At 37.5% G+C, this 22,061-nt stretch overlaps 2 protein-coding genes across 2 annotated transcripts; one reads left to right on the top strand and one right to left on the bottom strand.

Moving 5' to 3' along the window:
• The first annotated feature begins 247 nt into the window (after positions 1 to 247).
• LOC122705076 (olfactory receptor 8B3-like) lies at positions 248 to 1,186 on the top strand. The gene has a single exon (XM_043920283.1). It carries the CDS (start codon positions 260 to 262, stop codon positions 1,184 to 1,186), a length of 927 nt encoding a protein of 308 aa, XP_043776218.1. The 5' UTR covers positions 248 to 259.
• A 13,350-nt stretch (positions 1,187 to 14,536) lies between these two features.
• Positions 14,537 to 15,469, bottom strand: LOC122705064 (olfactory receptor 8B3-like). The gene has a single exon (XM_043920276.1). It carries the CDS (start codon positions 15,467 to 15,469, stop codon positions 14,537 to 14,539), a length of 933 nt encoding a protein of 310 aa, XP_043776211.1.
• Positions 15,470 to 22,061: the final 6,592 nt, after the last annotated feature.

The following is a 22,061-nucleotide window of genomic DNA, read 5'->3' as shown; positions in this document are numbered from 1 at the left end:
CCTCGGTTGGGAAGAACCTCTGGTAAAAGAAATGGCAATCCACTCCAGTATTCTTGCATGGGAAATTCCATGGGAAATTCCATGGACACAGGAACTTTGAGGGCTACAATCCATGGGGTCACAAAACAGTTGGATGCAACTTAGTGACTAAACAAGAAAAACAACTGAGTTCTTTTGTAGGATGAGACACTGTGGAAGAGCTGGGTTGTTCTCTAATGGAACCCTTTTCTCCCGTATACACAGATTACCTCAGAGAAGAATGGCTCCTGGAAATGATTCTTTTGTGACTGAATTCATTCTGTTGGGATTAACAGACCGACCTGATCTTCAACTCCCTCTGTTCTTCCTGTTCCTAGGAATGTACATGGTCACTGTGCTGGGAAATTTGGGGTTGATAATCTTAATTGCACTGAATTCACATCTACACACCCCCATGTACTTTTTCCTCTTTAACTTGTCCTTCATAGATCTCTGTTATTCTTCTGTGTTTACACCCAGAATGATGATTAACTTCACATCAAAGAAGAATATTATCTCTTACATGGGGTGCATGACCCAGCTCTACTTTTTCTGTTTTTTTGTCGTTTCTGAATGCTATGTGCTGACATCAATGGCCTATGACCGCTATGTGGCCATCTGTAAGCCACTCTTGTATCATGCTGCCATGTCCCCTAAAGTGTGTTCCAGCCTTATGCTTGCTTCCTACTTGATGGCCTTTTCTGATGCCATGGCTCACACTGGATGCATGCTGAGACTGACCTTCTGTGATGCAAACACCATCAACCATTATTTCTGTGATGTCCACCCTTTGCTCCAGCTCTCCTGCACAAGTACCTATGTCAATAAGCTGGTAGTTTTCATTGTGGTGGGCATCAACATCATTATGCCCAGTTTCACAATCTTTGTCTCTTATTGTCTCATCCTCACCAACATCCTCCAAATCAAGTCCACAGAGGGCAGGTCCAAAGCCTTTAGCACTTGTACTTCCCACATAATTGCTGTTTCTCTGTTCTTTGGATCAATGTCATTCATGTATCTCAAACCATCTTCTGCTGGTTCTATGGATATGGAAAAAATCTCTTCTGTCTTTTACACCAATGTGGTTGCTATGATGAACCCCTTAATCTATAGTTTGAGAAACAAAGATGTGAAAACTGCTCTGAGAAAAACCCTGAGTAAGAGATAATTTTGAATAGAGTATCTCTCTCTGTGAAGTTGGTCAAGGGTTGAAAGTTTCTGTGTTTCATCATAGTAACTTTTTGACTATGTTATTTCTTTTTCACCATATGGAAGGATATCTGAGTCACCTCACAATTTATTTCCACTTTTTAGAATTGGTCTCTCTTTTCTTACCACTAGCACAATTTCCTTTTCTCACTTTCTCCCATTTATTAATACTCTTCAGAAAAATTTATTAAATCTGTTTTTTCTATCAGTTTGAACTTTTTTCCCTGTTGAAATAGAAGACTTGTCTACTGATGATCAAATCGGGGAAAATTAGTTTGATGATGTGTCTTTAAGGTTGTCTTATCTGCCATCTGCCACTGGAAGCTTGAATCAGACAATGTTTCTCTTCTTTTCCTTCCAGTCTTGCTTGAGCAAGATTATATTTCATTTCAGCCCTGAGATATAAAGTTACATAATGGCTAAGTATAAAAAATGTAGGTTTTGTTGACAATGCACATTTTGCTGTTTTGACAAAGAATTTTCTTACTTTTACACAGCCAGTCCTGCACATAACAGATTATTAACATATACTCCTGGATGGGAAAGTATAACTCAGAGTAATTATTGATTTATTTACAGTTGTATATTTCTTAATGACGACACCTAGACTAAATTCAGTTTTATGTTTTAAAATCTATTAATCTCAGTATACTTTGTTTCTGTTTTATCTCATTATTTTTGTTTAATTAAACGTGGCACAGAGGAAAATATTCTAATTTGAAATTTGACAGTACCTTGTCCCTGGGTGGTACATGAATTTTTCTCAGGATGGGTATTTTTTTTTTCAGTTTTTTTTTTTTGTTTGCTTATGAAAATAATTTATTTTGTCCTTGTTGTTGGGAAATAGGAAGCCTTATGGACCTGAATACTGGGGAAATGACTGACTTAAGTAAGCACATTATTTTTTCCAAAAAATTAAGAAAAAAAAATGGAATACTTTCAAGTGTTTGTAATTCAATGAACAGGGCTCGGTAGATTAAAGAGTTCAGAATCCTTTCATGAGGACAAGGTCAACAGGCCACATTGCCAATAAATAAGAGGTTTTTGTGGGGATTTCTCATGAGGCTTAGGAACTGCATTTAAATATGGACTTTTTTTTTTTTTTTTACCTATTCCATCTAGTACATTAAATGTTTAATCCACAAAGCTTTCATAAACTTATGATACACAGTGACCATACAATAGTAGTGTCTTTTGAGATGAAGGTAGAAAAGTTGTGACTACCTGTGAGGAAAAAGTTATAGGACATTTTTTTTTTTCTGAAGATAAAATAACTATTAGTGATTAAAACTCAGATTAGGAATAAGGAATCTAGGAAATAAAATTTTGAAAATAAAAGGCTCATTTTTATGATTCCCCTCTTTTTTCTGGAAGACCTAGAAATATGAAGGAAATCACAGGATTTCTATGAATAGAATGAAAACTTATTTGATAATTAAAAAAATTAACTCATCAACCTCCAACACTGTGTGTGACCTGGGCAAAACTTTATCACTTCTGCTTTTGTTGGCTACTTCGTCATGGATTTTAGGGAATAAAATCTGCCGGGGTCCAGCCTAGGCAGGATCCAGGGGTACCTTCAGGATGAATGGCGTCAGCGAGAGAAAGAGAGAGAGAGAGAGAGTGACCAAACAGGGGGTGCAGCAAAGTCTGGCAAATCTTTATTTTTTTACCGTAGCTTTTATATTCTAAGTTAGTACATTTTTAAGGGGAAGATAGTTTAACATTACATCGGCTTATCCTTCACAAAACCAGGGTGTTTTCTGCATATTTCTTTGTGAGAGTCTTGTACATTATCTTCTGGCCATGGGGTCTATTGACATTTTTTGACCTACGTGAATGCAAAGCTGTTTTCCATAATCTATTCTTTAATGAACACAAAGGTCAGTCCTTTTGCAGAAGTTATCAGTTAAAGTTATCTAAAAGGTTTACCACACAAAGACTCCGGTGAGCTCCGGTGAGGCAGCCCCTGTTTAACAATGCTAAACATTGTTAATTGTTAATTGGAAAATTAACAATTCTAAACTCTTATTTTTCTAAATCTTTAACTATAACCACTTTTAGAATATTATTTTGTGTTCTCTAATAGGGCTTCCTCACTTCCCGAAGGGCTCTGTGCCTTTTAGGGCCTTTTGTGTGATCAGGTTCTTTAAGCTGTTTATGATTAAGGTGTTGTGAGCATTAGTACGCATTTGCCAAGCAGACTAGAATGCCAGCAAAGGGGTCTAAATTGAAACACTCCTTTCATCCTGGATAATCTTATAGGATACCACCATCTGGGGGACATATTGATTAAAGTTCTAAGTTGATTCTGTTTGGAGAGAGATCGGGGAAGGCCGTCTACCTGTGTCACAGAAATTAGGAAGTAGTCTAATATAGCAACCATCAGAAAGACAGAGATCATTTTTAAGGTGAGCACGGGGCAGCTTTTCAAAATCCCTGAAGTCCTGATTTGCCTTGCTTGTCAGGTCTTCTCCTCAAGACCTTGTCATGGGTGGGATCTCGTGTGCTGGCTCCCGGCAAAAATCCTCAAAATGCTGTTAGAAAATGATAATTTGAAAGAAATATTTGGTGACTTTTCAGGAAGCATTTAACAGGAGGCTTCCTGTGTGCTGTTTTGGATCTGTCTTGAATCCTCTGTTCCTTATTAATTCCTGAATATTCAGGAATTTAGAGGAGAGGCAAGCCTCTCCTGGGGCTGAGGAATCCATGCATTTCCTTCGTTAGTTTTTCCATACAGTGATAAGTAACTATTTATGACCCTCTTCCTTTTTATGAACCATATGGTAGAAGTGATTGTTTACAACTCTCTCTCTTTGATATGGATCGCCATGTGTTTTGTAAGTCTGGAATTTTGATTTTTATCTTTGCTGAGAATAGCTACCTTGTAAGACAGTATATATACCCACACCATGTTGAATAAAACACCTTTGCACCATCAAAGCTAGGGTCCCGATGTCTTTCTTTCCTTCTCTCTCTCTCTCTCTCAGGCTAATTCCTTGGAGTGCGGAAGCCTGTTGAACTCACTTTCTTGACTGGGCTTCTAAGATCCTCTCGAGAAGGTGCACTGTGCCTTCCAGTGGAGAGGGCGCCTGGTGCCTACCTGAAGAAGTGCAAGCTCTGTGCAAAGAGCTTTATTGGTTCTCCACGTAAATCAGGGAATATCAGCCTCTTTCTCTCTCTTTTACTTTCTTATCGTCAACTCCGGACCACCATGTTCCGGTCCATGAAAGGACCACAACAGTGACTAACTCAAGTTATGACTTTTCTCAAATAGGATGTTGGATTACTTTCCTTTTGAGAAAATATGGGGAAATGGTTACTCTAAAATACTTAAATGACTCTGTGCACAGAGTCCTTTCTTGGTGACCCCATGGGCTGTAGCCCTCCAGACTCCTCTGCCCGTGGAATTTTCCAGGCAAGAATATTGGAGTGGGTTGCCATAAATTTGTTGTACATGGCCTTTATTATGTTGAGGTAGCCTCTAGGTGTTGTATTTGTAGTGTAGTGGTTATCATGTTTGCCTCACATGTCAAAGATCACTGGTTTGAAATCAGGCAGAAATAGACTTTCAGAAGCCTAAGGGTCTTTGTTAGTTCCTAATTTCTATGGTTCAGTGATAAAGAATCTGCCTGCAAAGCAGGAGACCTAGGTTCGATCCCTGGGTTGGGAAGATCCCCTGGAGAAAGAAATGGCAATCCACTCCAGTATTCTTGCCTGGAGAATCCCATAGACTGAGGAGCCTGGTGGGCTACAGTTCATAGTGGCACAGAGTTGGAAAAAATTGAAGGGACTTAGCACACATACACATGTATGCTCTATGACTTTCTGGAGAGTTTTTATCATAAGTTGTTGCTGAATTTTGTCAAAAATTTATTGTAAATCTATTGAGATGATCATATTGCTTTTATTCTTCTATTGGTTGGTGTGGTATATCACATTGATTGATTTGAAGAATTTGAAAAATCCTTGCATCACTAGGATGAATTCCAACTGATCATGGTGTGTGAACCTTTAAAAGTATTGTTGGATTCAGATTGTTAGAATTTTGTTGAGGAGTTTTGCATATATTTTCATCAATGCTATTGGCCTATAATTTTCTTTTTTGTAGTATCTTTGTTTGGCTTTGTTTTCAGGTCTTGGTGGCCTCATAGAATGAGTTTGAACGTTTTCCTTCCTCTGCAATTTTTTGGAACAGTTTCAGGAGCATATGTATTAATTCTTCTGTAAATTTTTGGTAGAATTCGCTTGTGAAACCATCTGGTCCTGGGCTTTTGTTTGTTGGGAGTATTTTAATCACAGTTTCAATTTCAGTGCTTGTGATTGGTCTGTTCATATCTTCTATTTCTTCCTGGCTCAGCCTTGGGAGACTGTGCCTTTCTAAGAATTTGTCCATTTCTTCTTGGTTGTCCATTCTATTGGCATACAGTTGCTCATCATAGTTTCCTATGATTTGTTGTATCTCTGTGGAGTCACTTGTAACTATTTACTTTTCATTTTTAATTTTATTGATTTGAGGCCCCTCCCTTTTTAATTTGAATTTTGCTAAAGTTTTATCAATTTTATTTTTTCAAAGAACCATATTTTCATTTCATTGATCTTTGCAATTGTTTTCTTTGTATACTGCATTTATTTCTGCTCTTGTCTTTAGGATTTCTTTACTTCTACTAACCTTATGTTGAGTGTTACCTCACACCTGCCAAAATGGCTATCATCAAAAAAATCCACAAAGAATAAATCCTGGAAAATGTGTAGAGAGAAGGGAATCCTTCTACACTGATGGCAGGAATGTAAATTTGTATATCCCCTATGAAGAAAAGTATAGCAGTTCCTTAAAAAAAAAAAAAAAAAAACCTACCATGTGACCCTGCAATCCCACCCCTGGGGATATATTGTAGAAAAGCATGATCTGAACAGATAAACATGCACCCCAATGTTCATTGCATCACTATTTACAATAGCCAGGACATGGAAGCAATCTAAATATCCATTAATAGAGGAATGGATAAAAAAGTCATGATGCATATATACAATGGAATACTACTCAGACATTAAAAAAGAATGAAATGATGTCATTTGAGCAGCATGGATGGACCTAGAAAATGTCATATTGAGGGAAGTATGTCAGACACAGAAGGGGAAATATATGGAACCCCTTATATTTGGAATCCAACAAGAAATAATGCAAATTAACTTACAGAACAGAAAAAGATTCATAGAGTTAGAGAATGAACTAAAGGTTGCCGGGGGAAAGATGGGAGGAAGAGATAGTTAGGGAGTTTGGAATGGATATGTACACACTGCTATATTTAAAAATAGAAAACCAACAAGAACCTCTGATATACCATAGGGAACTCTACCTATTATTATGTGACAGCTTGGATGGGAGAGGAGTTTGGGGAAGAATGGAAAAATGCATGTATATGGCTGAGTCTTTTCACTGTCAACTGAAACTATCACAATATTGTGAATGAGCTATTCTCCAATAGAAAATAAAAAGTTTAAATTGGAAAAAGAATTGCTTTCCTTACCTATTAACATTCCTCTGAAGAACTCAAAGTCTTCTCAGGGTGAGATAAGAGGAAGTGAAATTAGATCACAAAATAATTTCCAATTTGTTCTCCCATAGTATTATAAATTTTTCTGCAATTAAAATTATAGGCATACATTTCAAGGATCTTAATCTGATTTTTAAAATTTTTCTTAAGAGCCCTCATTTGGGGAATTCACTAAAAAAATTTTTTTAATTAATTCAAATCTTATCCAAGTCAAAATTTCCCACCAACGGGAGCTGGTTACTTAGAATATCCTGAAAACATTTTACAATGTTTCCAAAACATTTCCAAATGATAAAATCTTCATTCTCTGACAAGGACTTACTCAGAGACAAATAGGAATTCTTCCTTAGTTCACAGGCCAGAATACTGGATTCGGTAGCCTTTCCCTTCTCCAAGGGATCGTCCCAACCCAGGGATTGAACCCAGGTCTCCCATACTACAGGTGGATTCTTTACCACTCTGACCTAGAGAATTTCATGGATTGTATAACCCATGGGGTTGCAAAGAGTCAGAAACGACTGAGCGACTTTCACTTTCCCTTAATTCACAGGGAGAGTTATCAGAGACTGATTTTTCACACTGTGGTAGTTTTGATTCTGAAGAGTATTGTTACTTTCAGGGCAGATGCTATTTGTAAGAAGGCTTTCTTTTCCTATTTAGGAAATAAAAAGGATCTTTAGACCCAAAGTTCTTTTTCCTCATCTATCATCTATTATGTTGTAGACTGTTTGGAGAATTTATGATCTAACGAATCTCAGAGGCAAGATAGTTTTCCTGTAAGTGTTGATCATTGATAGGATAGTTGATACCCTAAATAGAGTAAACCCCAAATTACTGCACTTCTCTTCAAATAATACATGTACTGTTACACTGTGGAATTTGTTAAGACACATTTTTGCATGCTATTTTTCATTCTTTCATTTCTTCAGAAATTTTTGGCTATGGAATTTTTTTAGTAAATGAAAGGCCACTCAAATATGGCCACCTGATTTTGAAGAGGGCATGAAACTTGAGCACTGATCACTTGGATTGATAGGTCCCCTTTCTGCTTCATTATCTTTATACTTAGAGCTGGAGGAAGCACAGGCTGGAATCAAGATTGCCAGGAGAAATATCAACCTCAGATATGCAGATGACACCACCTTTCTGGCAGAAAGTGAAAAAGAACTAAAGAGCCTCTTGATGAAAGTGAAAGAGGAGAATGAAAAAGTTGGCTTAAAGCTCAACATTCAGAAAACTAAGATCATGGCATCTGGTCCCATCACTTCATGGCAAATAGATGGGGAAACAGTGGAAACAGTAGCTGACTTTATTTTTCTGGGCTCCAAAATCACTGCAGATGGAGATTGCAGCCATGAAATTAAAAGACGCTCACTCCTTAGAAGGAAAGTTATGACCAACCTAGACAGCATATTAAAAAGCAGAGACATTACTTTGTCAACAAAGGTCCATCTAGTCAAGGCTATGGCTTTTCAAATGGCCATGTATGGATGTGAGAGTTGGGCTATAAAGAAAGCTGAGCGCAGAAGAATTGATGGTTTTGAACGGTGGTGTTGGAGAAGACTCTTGAGAGTCCCTTGGACTGCAAGGAGATCCAACCAGTCCATCCTAAAGGAAATCAGTCCTGGGTGTTCATTGGAAGGACTGATGTTGAAGCCGAAGAGTCAATACTTTGGCCATCTAATGCAAAGAATTGACTCTTTAGAGAAGATCCCGATGCTGGGATAGATTGAGGGCAGGAGGAGAAGAGGACCCAAGTATTAAAGTTTCAGCATCAGTCCTTCCAATGAACACCCAGGACTGATCTCCTTTAGGATGGACTGGTTGGATCTCCTCGCAGTCCAAGGGACTCTCAAGAGTCTTCTCCAACACCACCGTTCAAAACCATCAATTCTTCTGTGCTCAGCTTTCTTTATAGTCCAACTCTCACATCCATACATGACCACTGGAAAAACCATAGCCTTGACTAGATGGACCTTTGTTAACAAAGTACTGTCTCTGCTTTGTAATATGCTGTCTAGATTGGTCATAACTTTCCTTCTAAGGAGTGAGCGTCTTTTAATTTCATGGCTGCAACCATCATCTGCAGTGATTTTGGAGCCCCCAAAAATAAAGTCAGCCACTGTTTCCACTGTTTCCCCATCTATTTGCCATGAAGTGATGGGACTGGATGCCAAGATCTTAGTTTACTTAAAGTTGAGCTTTAACCAAACTTTTTCACTCTGTTCTTTCACTTTCTTCAAGAGGTTCTTTAGTTCTTCTTTGTTTTCTGCCGTAAGAGTGGTGCCTGTACTAGTTTGCATTGTCCAACTAAAATAAATAAATTTATAAAATTGAAAAAAAAGAAAGAGTGGTGTCATCTGCACATCCCTCCAATAGATCCAAAGTGAATTCCCATCTCCTCATTATCTACACCTCTGAGGGGAAAGCCACTACATTGTCTCATCCCTCTTTGTTCACATTTACTAAATGGACTTATTTCCACAAAAGATCTACTTCCAGGTTTCTTTATTTCTTTATCTGAATACCTCAAATGTTGCAGCAACTCATTTCAGTTTTTCTCTTTCTGAGATGTCTCTGAAATAATTTGCAATGTGGTATATCCCTTCTATAGTTTATACTTTTAACATATTCCTGAAATTTTACCAGACTCTCCTGGAGCCTAATTTTTTGTAACATTTCAGTAAGTGAAGTTATCAATGTTTCACATCATAGATTATGGATTATGGAGTTAGAGAGAGTGCTGTTAATCCTACCTTCTTTTTCCACTTTTACACACTATGACACTTTGGAGAAGTTATTGAAATTCTTGGTTCTCCTATGTAAAATTAGGGATGCCAAAATAGCATCTCTTTCATTGAGCTGTTGTGTTAATCAAAAGAAAAAAAAAAAAAAAAAACTAAGTAAAATGGTTGGGCCAGTATTGGCATATGAGAGTCAATAAATGTCAGCTCTTATTACTCGTGTTCTCATAAATTTCAGTAGATTCTCCTTCATAATACTCATCATACTTTTCCCCTTTAATTCATGCTTTTCTATAAACTGTATATTCTATAAGGACAAACATCTATTCTATGTTGTTAACTATTTGGATCCTGAAACTAAGAACAATGCTGAGTACACAGCAAAAATTCAATTAATACTTCTGAAACTCATCTTGTTTTCGTCTAAGAGCTTTCAGAATACATTCAAAACTTGTCTTATGCTAAACCATGACAGCAACAACCACAATGACCTGCACCCATGTGACCCCAGCAACCACACAACTTCTGGTTTTATGATTAAACTGAACTAGTGTAATATTGACTATAGTGGCTCCTAACTATTATTTTCACATTTTCCCAAATAGTCACTCTTATTTGGTCATAAACAATGCTGCTAGAATAAAGTCTGAAAGCACAGCTTTGACCCTCCCTAGTTCAAAGACTTTCAGTGGTTCTCCACTTGAAAACTGAAGCTGTGTAGTAAAAATATAATTCTCAAAACTATAATTAAGGCTTGGTTAAAACTAAAGTAGAAAGTGAGTCAGAGTTAACTTTGATAAGAAGCCATGAAAGTACCATTCTGATTGATCAAAATATATTGCACACTTTATATATGGTACAAAACTTTAACCTTCTCAAAAACATATAAAAGAAAATAGGAGATTGTTTACTTTTAAAAGACCACTTAATTGTCTTGGTACAGTCGATCCATTTCAGAAATATACATGTTTCTGTGTGAAAAATAAATCTTCATGAGTCTATCTTTAAACACACTACTTATATTGAGTGGAAGGAGAGAGAAAAATATCATTCTGTGGTAAGAGAGTGTTCTCTCTCTTATTGATAGAAAAGCATCAAATGCTCAAAAATGTGCCTTCAAAATGCTCCAAAAAAAAAAAAAGAGGGTTTCCACAAACAAAATAATAACTTGTGAAACTACCACAATTATAGAATTTGTTTGTTTTTAGTTGGGCAATCCTTAAAAGGGAGAGATGGGAGAAATGGCTAGGCAGTGAATTTCTGATGAATGAAAATTAAACTCATGCCATGTGAAACTTTAAATGTAGGCTTCTTTGAAACATCTTCTTAGCTCTCTATCTCTTGTTTAGAATCTTCCCAATATGTTGTATAATATTTGAAATCACTAGTCTAACCACATTAGGTAAGAAAATATATATTCATGATGCGGCATTTTGGAAAAGAATCCAATTTCACACCAATTTAGAAAAAGTTCTGTCCTAGTTCACGTGCACAGGAGAAGGTTGTCAACTTACAAGGTTGACTCTAAGACTGAACACCTTCAGCAGAACTGTAACTTCCCTCAAAACCTGTCAGTGCCAATCACATAACTCAAGAAAGGAAGAACTACAAGGAGGTAAAACTGGACAATTCTAAAGGAACTCAGTTCTGAATATTCATCGGGAGGACTGATGCTGAAGCTGAAGCTCCCGTACTTTGGCCACCTGATAGGAAGAACTGAGCCATTAGAAATATGCTGATGCTTGGAAAGACGGAAGACAGGAGCAGAAGGGGACGACAGAGGATGTGATGGCTGGGTGGCATCACCAAATCGATGCACATGAGTTAGAACAAGCTCTGGGAGTTGGTGATGGACAGGCAAGCCTGGCGTGTTGCAGTCCATGGAGTCGCAAAGAGTCAGACACGACTGAGACTGAACTGAACATTAAAATATGTTGGCTTGATTTCCCCTCCACTTAAAGAAGTCCAAATACAGAGATGCACAGTTCCTTGCTAACTGAAACAGTTCCATTGCTAACTGATTAATTTGCTGAACAGTCAGCAAAGTTGCCTCCTTTACAATGCTACCTCCCATAATTATCACAAATTGTATTTTATTTTCAAATTAATCGAAGATAAAAATTACTCACTTTAAAGAGTAACTCTTTTATGTAAATGAACAGATTTCATTCTAAGTTTGAGGCTCATGAAATGAAAGATTAGTGACCAGGCTTAACTCACTCCTCAGCTCAGTTCAGTTCAGTCACTCAGTCATGTCCGACTCTTTGTGACCCCATGGACTGCAGCACTCCAGGCTTCCCTGACCATCACCAACTCCTGGAGCTTCCTCAAACTCATGTCCAACCACCTCATCCTCTGTCACCCCCTTCTGCTACTGTCTTCAATCTTTCCCAGCATCAGGGTCTTTTCCAATGAGTCAGTTCTTCGCATCAGGTGGCCCAAGTATTAGAGTTTCAGCATCATTCCTTCCAATGAATTTTCAGGACTGATTTCCTTTAGGATGGACTGCTTGGATCTCTTTGCTGTCCAAGGGACTCTCAAGAGTCTTCTCCAACACCACAATTCAAAAGCATCAAACCTTCAGCACTCTGCTTTCTTTACAGTCCAGGTCCCATATCCATAGAAAGTTACTGGAAAAGTCATACCTTTGACTAGACTGACCTTTGTTGGCACTCTTGGGAATCCTCAAATGGTTACAAAATACATAATAGAGTACATGCAGCTGTATTCTGTAGGTTTCCAAATGGCCCAGTTAATTTCACTTGTTTAGATGTATTTGTTTCCATTCAAAAAAAAACAAGTTTATAGAAGGAAACACTAGTTTAAACAAAGAAACAAAACTCTAACCAAGATCAACAATATTATGTAAGTAGAACTTATTAAGGAAACATCAGTCATGTTCATATTGCAGTTGGGAGATGGAATATGGGTGGTCATCTAAAAATATAAGCCAAGGATTAAGCTATGCTGAACATCTCAAACAAACAAACAAACAAAACAAGTCAAAAATCAGCTTTGCCAAATTTCAAAATACATAAGTACTGACTGGAAGTTAAGAGTGTTAAGTAATGAATATTATTCAAAATATCTTAGAAAATGATTACAGTGTCACTGATACAGCATATTGAGGATTTTTAAAGTAGCATGTTTTTGCTTTCAAAAAATAATCCAACATTCTTGTCATAACATATTTTATTCTCCAAATATTTCTTTCACATTGTCATTATTCTCCCAGCTGCAATTTGATGTTTCTGTACCTAAAATTCCACATGAATGTAGCACACAGAAGCCAACAAAACCAGAAATAATCTACTTGTTCAAAGGTCATCTAGTCCTATTGGTTTAACATTTTAAATCATAAATAAATTAAGCTTTCATCTTATATAGATAAATTCTGTGATCTCGATAGTATCTAGGGTGTTGCACAAGGAGTGAGTCCATAGGTAAAGGTTTTCATTATCCAACACTTTTCTGTGTAATTTACTTCATCCCTTATTTATGCAATTACTCCTCACAATTTACCTCCTGTAACTGATGCCTTTTCTCTATCCATTTCCCCAAATGAGACCACAGCTCTTCCACTTTCATTCTCCAAAACACTAATAATGTGTGCTCATTATGCAAATAGTTTTATCAAAGATTTAAGAATAGCGAAATATATTTACAGTACTCTGCAAACAGGAAACAGTTTCAGAATGAAAATGAAAATCTCTCAGTCATGTCTGATTCTCTGCAATCCCATGGAATATACAGTGCATAGAATTCTCCAGGCCAGAATAGTGGAGTAGGTTCCCTTCTCCAGGGGATCTTCCCAACCCAGGGGTCAAACCCAGGTCTCCTGCATTGCAGGTGGATTCTTTACCAGCTGAGCCACGAAGGAAGCCCGGATACCTAAATCTCACGGCCACTGCCCACACTGGGGCATCTTATTTATTGGCCACATGCCCCCTTGAGTCCTGACATAATTACATGTTTCTGAGCATCCTTACTGCATGAGCCCTGTTCTCTGAAGTACAAACACTTGCAAGCATTCCACATTCAGGTTTTTAACTTTGCAGAAATAGTGAGTACCCTTTTTGAACAAATCATTTCTATAATATATGAGCTCAAAACGCTTTCTCTTTCTGACAACAACAGCAAAAGACAATCAAACTGTTTTGCTAAAAAGAAAAGAAAGGAATACCCAGCTTGAGAAAAATTCGTATGTCATTCTGAGACAGAGGAGAGTCAACTTTTAAATCAAGAATGTTTTCTTATATTTCATGCTCATTGAAATAGAATAACAGAATCAAGAATGTATAGAGTATACTGAAGAGTAATACACTTGAAGTCAAAATGATAATAATTTAGTCTACTAATTTTCTTTCTAAAATTGTGTGACTTTAAGTAAATCATCATCCAGTCTTGGCTTCACTTTCCCATCCACGCAAAACATTTTGATGATTGGTTATGAGTCAGTTTTACTTACAAAGGTGAAAAATAAAACTCTTCACAAAAAGAAGCTTAACACTAAATGTTTACAGATGGGAAAGGGATAATCCTTGATACTCTTAGAACCATCAATCTCTGGTATTTCAAGAAGGTACATATTGCCAATTAAAATATGGAAAGATAAGAGTAGAAACAGAGTATCTTATTTACCCTTCTTATTGCAAGTTGATAGATTAAAAATATGCCTAGTGATGTGTTTCAGTCTAGTGTTATGTAATTCATCATTTGGAGGACATTTGTCTTTTCCCAGTGGAAAAATAATTTCAAAATTATAATGAAAAAAGATAATATATTCACTATTTAATGTTATTACTATGCAAGAGAAAGAGATGATATGTGTTCTGAAAACAGTAAGAAAAATTTATAAAAATGGTAATAAATTATTCAAACAAGACTCAAATTTCTTTAAGATACTAGGTTAAAAAATAGATTAAAAATATGGTAAGAAGGTTGTCATTAAAATTAAAAACTCAACATCTCACAGTACAAGTTATTTGTGCACACAGACAGTTCTAATTAAAACTGTTTCCTACTCAGAGTTTTTCTCAGAGCAAGTTTAACATCTTTGTTCCTCAAGCTATAGATTAATGGGTTCATCATAGGAATCATATTGGTGTAAAAGACAGAAGAGATTTTCCCCTCATCCATAGACACAGCAGAAGGTGGTTTGAGATACATAAATGCCCCTGATCCAAAGAAGAGAGAAACAGCAATGATGTGTGAACTGCAGGTGCTGAAGGCTTTGGACCGGCCCTCTGTGGAGCTGATGTGGAGGATGTTGGTGAGGATGAGACCATAAGAGACAAAGATGGTGAGACTGGGCACAGTGATATTGATGCCCACTACAATGAACACTTCCAGCTCACTGACATAGGTACTTGTGCAGGAGAGCTCGAGCAGAGGGAGAATATCACAGAAATAATGGTTGATGGTGTTTGCATCACAGAAGGTCAGTCTCAGCATGCATCCAGTGTGAGCCATGGCACCAGAAAATGCCATCAAGTAGGAACCAAACATAAGGCTGGAAGACACTTTAGGGGACATGGCAATGTTATACAAAAGTGGCTTACAGATGGCCACATAGCGGTCATAGGCCATTGATGTCAGCACGTAGCATTCAGAAATGCTAAAAAAACAGAAGAAGTAGAGCTGGGTCATGCACCCCATGTAAGAGATAATATTCTTCTTTGATATGAAGTTAATCAACATTTTGGGTGTAAATACAGAAGAATAACAGAGGTCTATGAAAGACAAGTTAAACAGGAAAAAGTACATGGGGGTGTGTAGGTGTGAATTCAGTGCAATTAAGATTATCAATCCCAAATTTCCCAGCACAGTGACCATGTAGATTCCTAGGAACAGGAAAAACAGAGGGAGTTGGAGATCTGGCTGGTTGGTTAATCCCAACAGAATGAATTCGGTCACAAAAGAGCCATTTCCAGGAGCCATTCTTCTCTAAGGTGATCTGTGAGCACAGAAGAAAAAGGTTATATAGAGAACAATGACTCAATTTTCACACAATATCTCCTCTCACAAGTGTGGTGTTTGGGCTGGGAATCTGAGAGTAACCCAGGCTGTACCCACTGAATTGTCTTACCTACTCTCTCATGGAACTTTGTCACCATTATCCTGAAACTGAGTGACAGGGAATTTCACTTTTTTGGGTCTTTATAAACTAAGTAGGAAAGAGTATCAAAACTTAGCCTACAGAAGGGAGGAGACAACTGCCTTGTGCAGACTTGACTGTTTGGGGAAAAAACAAAGAGTGGATAAAGGAGAGGTTTGGACCAGGATTGACTCATTCTTCCCACATCTCAACATTTCTCCTTTCACTTGGAATCTCCCCTCACCAGTAAGACTATAGGCAGAGACTCTAGCAATTAGGTGCTGGTTTCTAAAGCAGATAAGACCTGGTGGGGTGAGAACAAAGAAAATTGCTTCTTAAGTAAAACTAAATGGCCAGAGTCAATGGGGGGTTAACTCTTCACCCCACATCACAGAGTAAAAGCTTTAACTGTAGATGAGTGAGACTTCCGTCCATGGAGAGGGAACTTACTGACTGATCTAATGCATCCTTTCAGGCCCCTAGTGTCTCTGAGCATTCACTGATCCATGCCCTGAATAGACATTTTTCTAAGTTTTACGTGAGTCTCACGGTGCTGAATTGGAAATAAATTGTGGTATCTTAGATCCTTGGACTTCCATTTCAAACAAGAAGGGCATGAATAAATGGAATTCAGCAACTCACCTTCCTTTCTCCAGAAAACCCCAGGGCTTTCTTATCATTGGTTTTACCCTCTGGTCTTAGTAGGGCAATTTCAGGTTCTGAAGGTTTGGTTCTGTTGATTCTAAGAGAATGCAGCCCACATGTATTTTCTGATTTGACTTCAAAATTTTTTAGAAATATAGATCATAATTTCTGTTAATGACTTTCAGTCCACTCAAGCAGCAGAAAAAAATAAACATTCTTCTTTATTATTATTTTTGCCACTTGGAAGTCACAGATTTAATGTGAGTGTAATGCTATAATGACCTCAGTTATAAATGTGGCTGAAGTTGTTCAGGTTCTTCCCCAGGGATACAGTCTCTGTATAATAGGGACCTGTAGGGATTGCATTCGCATCCTGTACCTTAATCTGTCCTTAGTCCCTTAGAGATTCCATAGTTTACTCAAGTTTTCCCTTCACTTAGGGATTGTCCATTCCCCAAAGAAAAGCCAAATCTCCCATTTTCTGTTCATTTAGATTACAGAAATGAAGAGGAAGCCCGAGTCTCTTTTTTCCTACAAAAACAACTGATGCAAAAACAATTGATGTACCAAATATGAAAGATTCAGAAAATTGTCAAGAGAGTCTTTCACCCAGTTCATGCATGAAGCCAGACATATTGAAGCTGGGTGTAAGGGCAATGAGGAATTGCATTTCTGGACAATATGGTTCAGAAATGAGTTCTAGCAAACCAGTGCTGGTGCTGTGCATACTCGCTCAGTCTGTCCAACTCTTTGTGACCCTATGGACTGTAACCTGCCGGGCTCCTCTGTCCATGGGGATTCTCCAGGCAAGAATACTGGAGTGGGTTGCCATGCCCTCCTCCAGGGGATTTTCCCAACCCAGGGATCGAACCCATGTGTCATTCATTGCAGATTGATTCTTTACCATCTGAGAAACCAGGGAAGCCCAAGAATACTGGAGTGGGTAGCTTATCCCTTCTCCAGGGGATCTTCCTGACCCAGGAAAGGAATCAGGTTCCCCTGGATTGCATTTGGATTCTTTACCAGCTGGGCTACCAGGGAATCCCAATAAACTGGCCTAATAATGACTCACTTATAGGAAAAATGTTCCCTCCGAGATTTTCTAATCCATCAATTCTCTACACAGTCTAGAAAATAACTCTTATTAAAGGAGTAAAAGAACACTGGGTCTTCAGGTGAAAGCTTTCTTGTAATTTAAATGATTCTGAAATAACAATTTTCTTCTATATGAGAACTAGAACAGTGCAAAAATTCAGGTTTGTGAGTACCCTCACCATTTTTGGTTTCTACACCAGGGTAGAGTTTATAGTGCGACTGTATCTCAGCCTGTTCTATCGACCTCAGTGTGACTTTTTTCTCACCTTACAAGGTGAAAAAAGTGCTCAGCAAGTTTTCAGATCTTTTGCAGAGGTGATCGTTTCATATATAGCTGTAGAATCACTGCATTCATGGAGGGAGTTGAGCTCAGGATCTTCCTATGTCACCATCTTGAACCATGTTCCCTAAAACTGGACTTCCCTGATAGCTCAGCAATGCGGGAGACCTGGGTTTGGTCTCTGGGTTGAGAAGATCCCCTGGTGAAGGGAAAGGCTACCCACTCCAGCATTCTGGCCTGGAGAACTCCATGGACTGTATACTCCATGGGGTTGCAAAGAGTCAGACATGACTGATCAACTTTCACTAAATGTATACAGTCAATATTTTTCTCAATAAAACTGCAAAAGTATGAAAAAGTCACTAAATCAGATATTTTATTTTTAAATGACAGAAAATGTATAGCCATTGAATTTCCCTGTTGGTCCAGTAGTAAAGAATCCACCTGCCAATGCAGGGGACATGAGTACAACTCCTGATACAAGAAGATTCCACATGTCCTGGTACAACTAAGTCCATTCACCACAACTACTGAGCCCTCGGGCCAGAACAACTGAAGCCCATGCCCTAGAGTCCAAGCACGGCAACTACTGAGTTCTCAAGCCATAACTTGAGAGCAACCCCCACTCGCCACAACTAGAGACAGCCCAGATACATGTTTGGAACAACTTAAGTATGGGACTCTATCTCTTCAATTGTAAATGTAATTTCATTTAAATAGAAATCAAGTGTTTTTAATTTAAAAGTTTAGTGCCACATTGATCTGAGCTGTTGTGAGAGTGCTTTGAAGGCTTAGTACAATGAAAGGTAAAAATATCTTAATTTTTATATTGGTTGCATGATGAAGTGATAATATTTTGGGTCTATGAGTTACATGAAATGCTATTGTAATTAATGTCACATCTTTCTCTTTTACCTTTATAATTTGGCTAGCAGAAAATTTGAAATCACATGTAAAAGGACTTGAAGTGTATTTAAATTGGATATCACTGGTCTAGCACATAGATGGTGCCTAATAGTTTTCATTTTTTTGTTAATTTTTATTTCAGTATAATTGTTCTTTACAATGCTGTGTTACTTTCTTGCTGTATAGCAAAGTGAATCAGTTTTATGTAGTGATATAACCACTCATTTGCTTTTTTTAAATTTCCTTCCCAGTCAGGTCACTACAGAGAATTGAGTAGAGGTTCTTGTGTTATACAGGAAGTTCTCATTAGTTATTTATAGTATACATAGTAGTGTTTATATGTCAGTCCCAATGTCCTAATTCATCCCACCTCCTCTTCTTCTTATTCCTTTTTTGTTGTTGTTCAGTTGCTTATTCTTGTCTGACACTTTACAACCCCATGGACTACAGCACTCCAGGCTTCCCCATCCTTCACTATCTCCCAGAATTTGCTCAAACTTATGTCCATTAATTCGACGATGCCATCCAAACAGCTCATCCTCTGCCATCCCCTTCTCCTCCTGCCCTCAATCTTTCCCAGCATCAGGGTCTTTTCCAGTGAGCCGATTCTTTGCATCAGGTGACCAAAGTATTGGAGTTTCAGCTCCAGCACCAGTTCTTCCAATGAGTAGTCAGGGTTAATTTCCTTTAGGATTGAGTGGCTTGATCTCCTCTCTGTCCAAGGGATTCTCTGTGACCCCATGAACTGTAGGCCACCAGGCTCCTATGTCCATAGGGATTCTCCAGCCAAGAATACTGGAGTGGGTAGCCATTCCCTCTCCAGGGGATCTTCCTGACCCAGGGATTGAACCCAGGTCTTCCATGTTGCAGAATAATTCCATACCCATCTGAGCCACCTGGGAAGCCTCTTCCCTTCTTAGTATCCATAAGTTTGTTCTCTACATCTGTGACTCTCTTTCTGCTTTACCATTTTAACTAATGGTTGTTAATCTCTACCATTTTTGAGGATATAATTTAGGAACTTTCTGGTCTGTGATTCAGAGGACCATTTTTGTTAAAACTAGAAAACCAGAGTTTTCAGCTCTGTTTAGTACATAAGTACAGTCACATTCCATCGTTCACCTGATGGACTCTCAGTTGTGATAATTTCAACAATTTCCCTTGTTACTTTTTGGCTCCAGTCACATATATCAAAGAAGCAAAAACAACTAAGAATAGCTATGCTGTGCAAGCAAAACACCCTGATTTGATTTCCCTCTTTTGAAAGAAGTACAAGTAGATAGACACTGTACTTATTTCTAACTAAAACATGTTCAAATTGCTCAAATCTCTGCTAAGTTTTCTCCTTAGAAATGTCACCATGCTTTATTATAACAAATAATATTTAAGTTATTTTATTATTTTTTTCCAATTAGTGAAAGACAAATTACTTTCAGGAAAACTTTATTTTTTCTGTAAATGAAGCACATTTCATTTGCATTTTGATGTTCATGAAAGATTAGTAACTGGGTTTCAGTCACTCTTGTGGCCACCTCAAATTATGATAGAACATATAACCTAGTGGGCACACCTCCGTGATGTCCACAGATTGCCAAATACCACTTGGATATTATTTATACCTGTTTATATATACATTTCTTTCAGCAAAGAAAACAAGTTTTTCAAAATGAAGAGTAAGTAAAAGAAAGGGAAAAAAGCAGAAAGCTTCAGCCAAGAGCAACTATTTCACATAATTAGAACTTGTAAAGTTAAAATAAATTGTGTTAATACTGGGATCAGGGGAAGGGAATGAGTGGTCTTTTTAAACTAAGAAAGGATTTAACAATCACAACATCCAAAAAACTAACAGACAAACAAACCAGTTATGCTGAATTTTAAAATAATTGAATAGTGAGTGGAGACTAGGAATGTGGCAAATGGTGAATATCATCAAAGCTATCTTAGAAAATATTTAAATTCTCACTTGATACATTGAGTTGAGGGTTTTTAGAGTTGCTTTTTTTAACCTTTTTTCCCCAAAATGATAATAATTCAGGATCCTTTCTAGAAGTCATGGTCACAACTTGGTTCATTCATCCAATATTTTTTTAAATTACTTTAATTTCTCATTGCTATACCAACTGCAGTTCAAGGTTTTCATACCTAAATATCCAAATGGAAATAGCATATGGAAGCCAACAAGAAGGTGCCATTTAGTCATTTCCAAGTCCTCCAGTCCTGTGGGTTTAGTTTATTTTTTCCTTTTAATTCAAGTAAATTATGTTTTTATCATCCAAATAAATTATGTGACCTCCACAATAAATCTAGGACCTTCCAGAATGGAGAAAGCAATAGGTAAGGCTTCCATTATCTACCATTCTTTGTTCTAAATTCCTTTTTCTTGAATTGAGTTCCAGTTATCCCTAGCTATTTTATCTCCTGGGTCTTCCCAGGTAGCTCAGTGGTAAAATATATGCCTGTCAATGCAGGAGACAAAGGTTCAATCCCCAGTTTGGGAAGATCCCCTGGAGAAGAAAGTGGTTACCCACTCGAGTATTCTTGCCTGGAAAATCCCATGGACAGAGATGCCTGGCAGGCTAGAGTCCATCAGCTCGCAGAGTAGAATGTGACTTAAGCTACTGAACAACAATTTTATCTCCTGAAGAGCTGTCCTCTCTCTACCTGCTTCCCATAACATGGCTATAACTTTTCCATCTTCATTTCCAAACATTACCAATGTATGGACATTGTGCACTATAATTTTATCAAGGCCTTATGGACACTGGAATGTATTTATGATACTCAATGGGATATAAATTCGGATTGAAACTGTATCATGACCACTCCCAAGGGGGACCTCTTATTTTCTGACCATGTGTCTCTCTCAGTCCTGACATATTGCATGATTTAGGCTCCTTTATCTCACATGCACTGTTCCTGAATTACAGATAGTTGCAAACTTTCTAAATTCAATTCTTTAATTTCTTTTTTTCAGAAAAAGTAACTTCCTTGTTTGAGTCAATCTGCTCCCCAATATATTAACCCCAAAGTTTCCTAAGTCCCAACAAAAAGAACAATTGGGCTGTTTTTCTACAAAATAACTAAAGAAAGTGATAGCCACACTGAGGGAAATTCATTTATCATCTTGGGACAAGGCAGTCACCTTTGAAATTAGCAGCGTTTTCTCATATCTCACCATTACTGAAATAAAAGTAATAGAAGAAAGTAACAGCAAAATAGATTACAAACTAGCAAACTTGAAATCAGGTTTTCTTTGTAAAGCTAGGTGACTTAAGTAAATCTAACCACTCTAACCTTAACTTTTGCACACATACAATAAATATAGTTTGATGAACTGTAATGTCTACCCTTGACTGTGCAAAAGTTGAAGAAAAAAAAAAAAACTCTGCCAAAAGAAGCTTGCAGCATAACATTTATATATGTAAAATGGATTATCCTTTTAAATTCTGGCATTCTTGAAAAGAGCATGAAAAGAATACAAATATTTAATTCATGCCTTTAATAGCAAG

This window comes from Cervus elaphus, chromosome 2 (genome assembly GCF_910594005.1).
Source record: "Cervus elaphus chromosome 2, mCerEla1.1, whole genome shotgun sequence".
NCBI lineage: Eukaryota > Metazoa > Chordata > Mammalia > Artiodactyla > Cervidae > Cervus > Cervus elaphus.
This window is presented reverse-complemented; position numbering and strand designations above follow the sequence as displayed.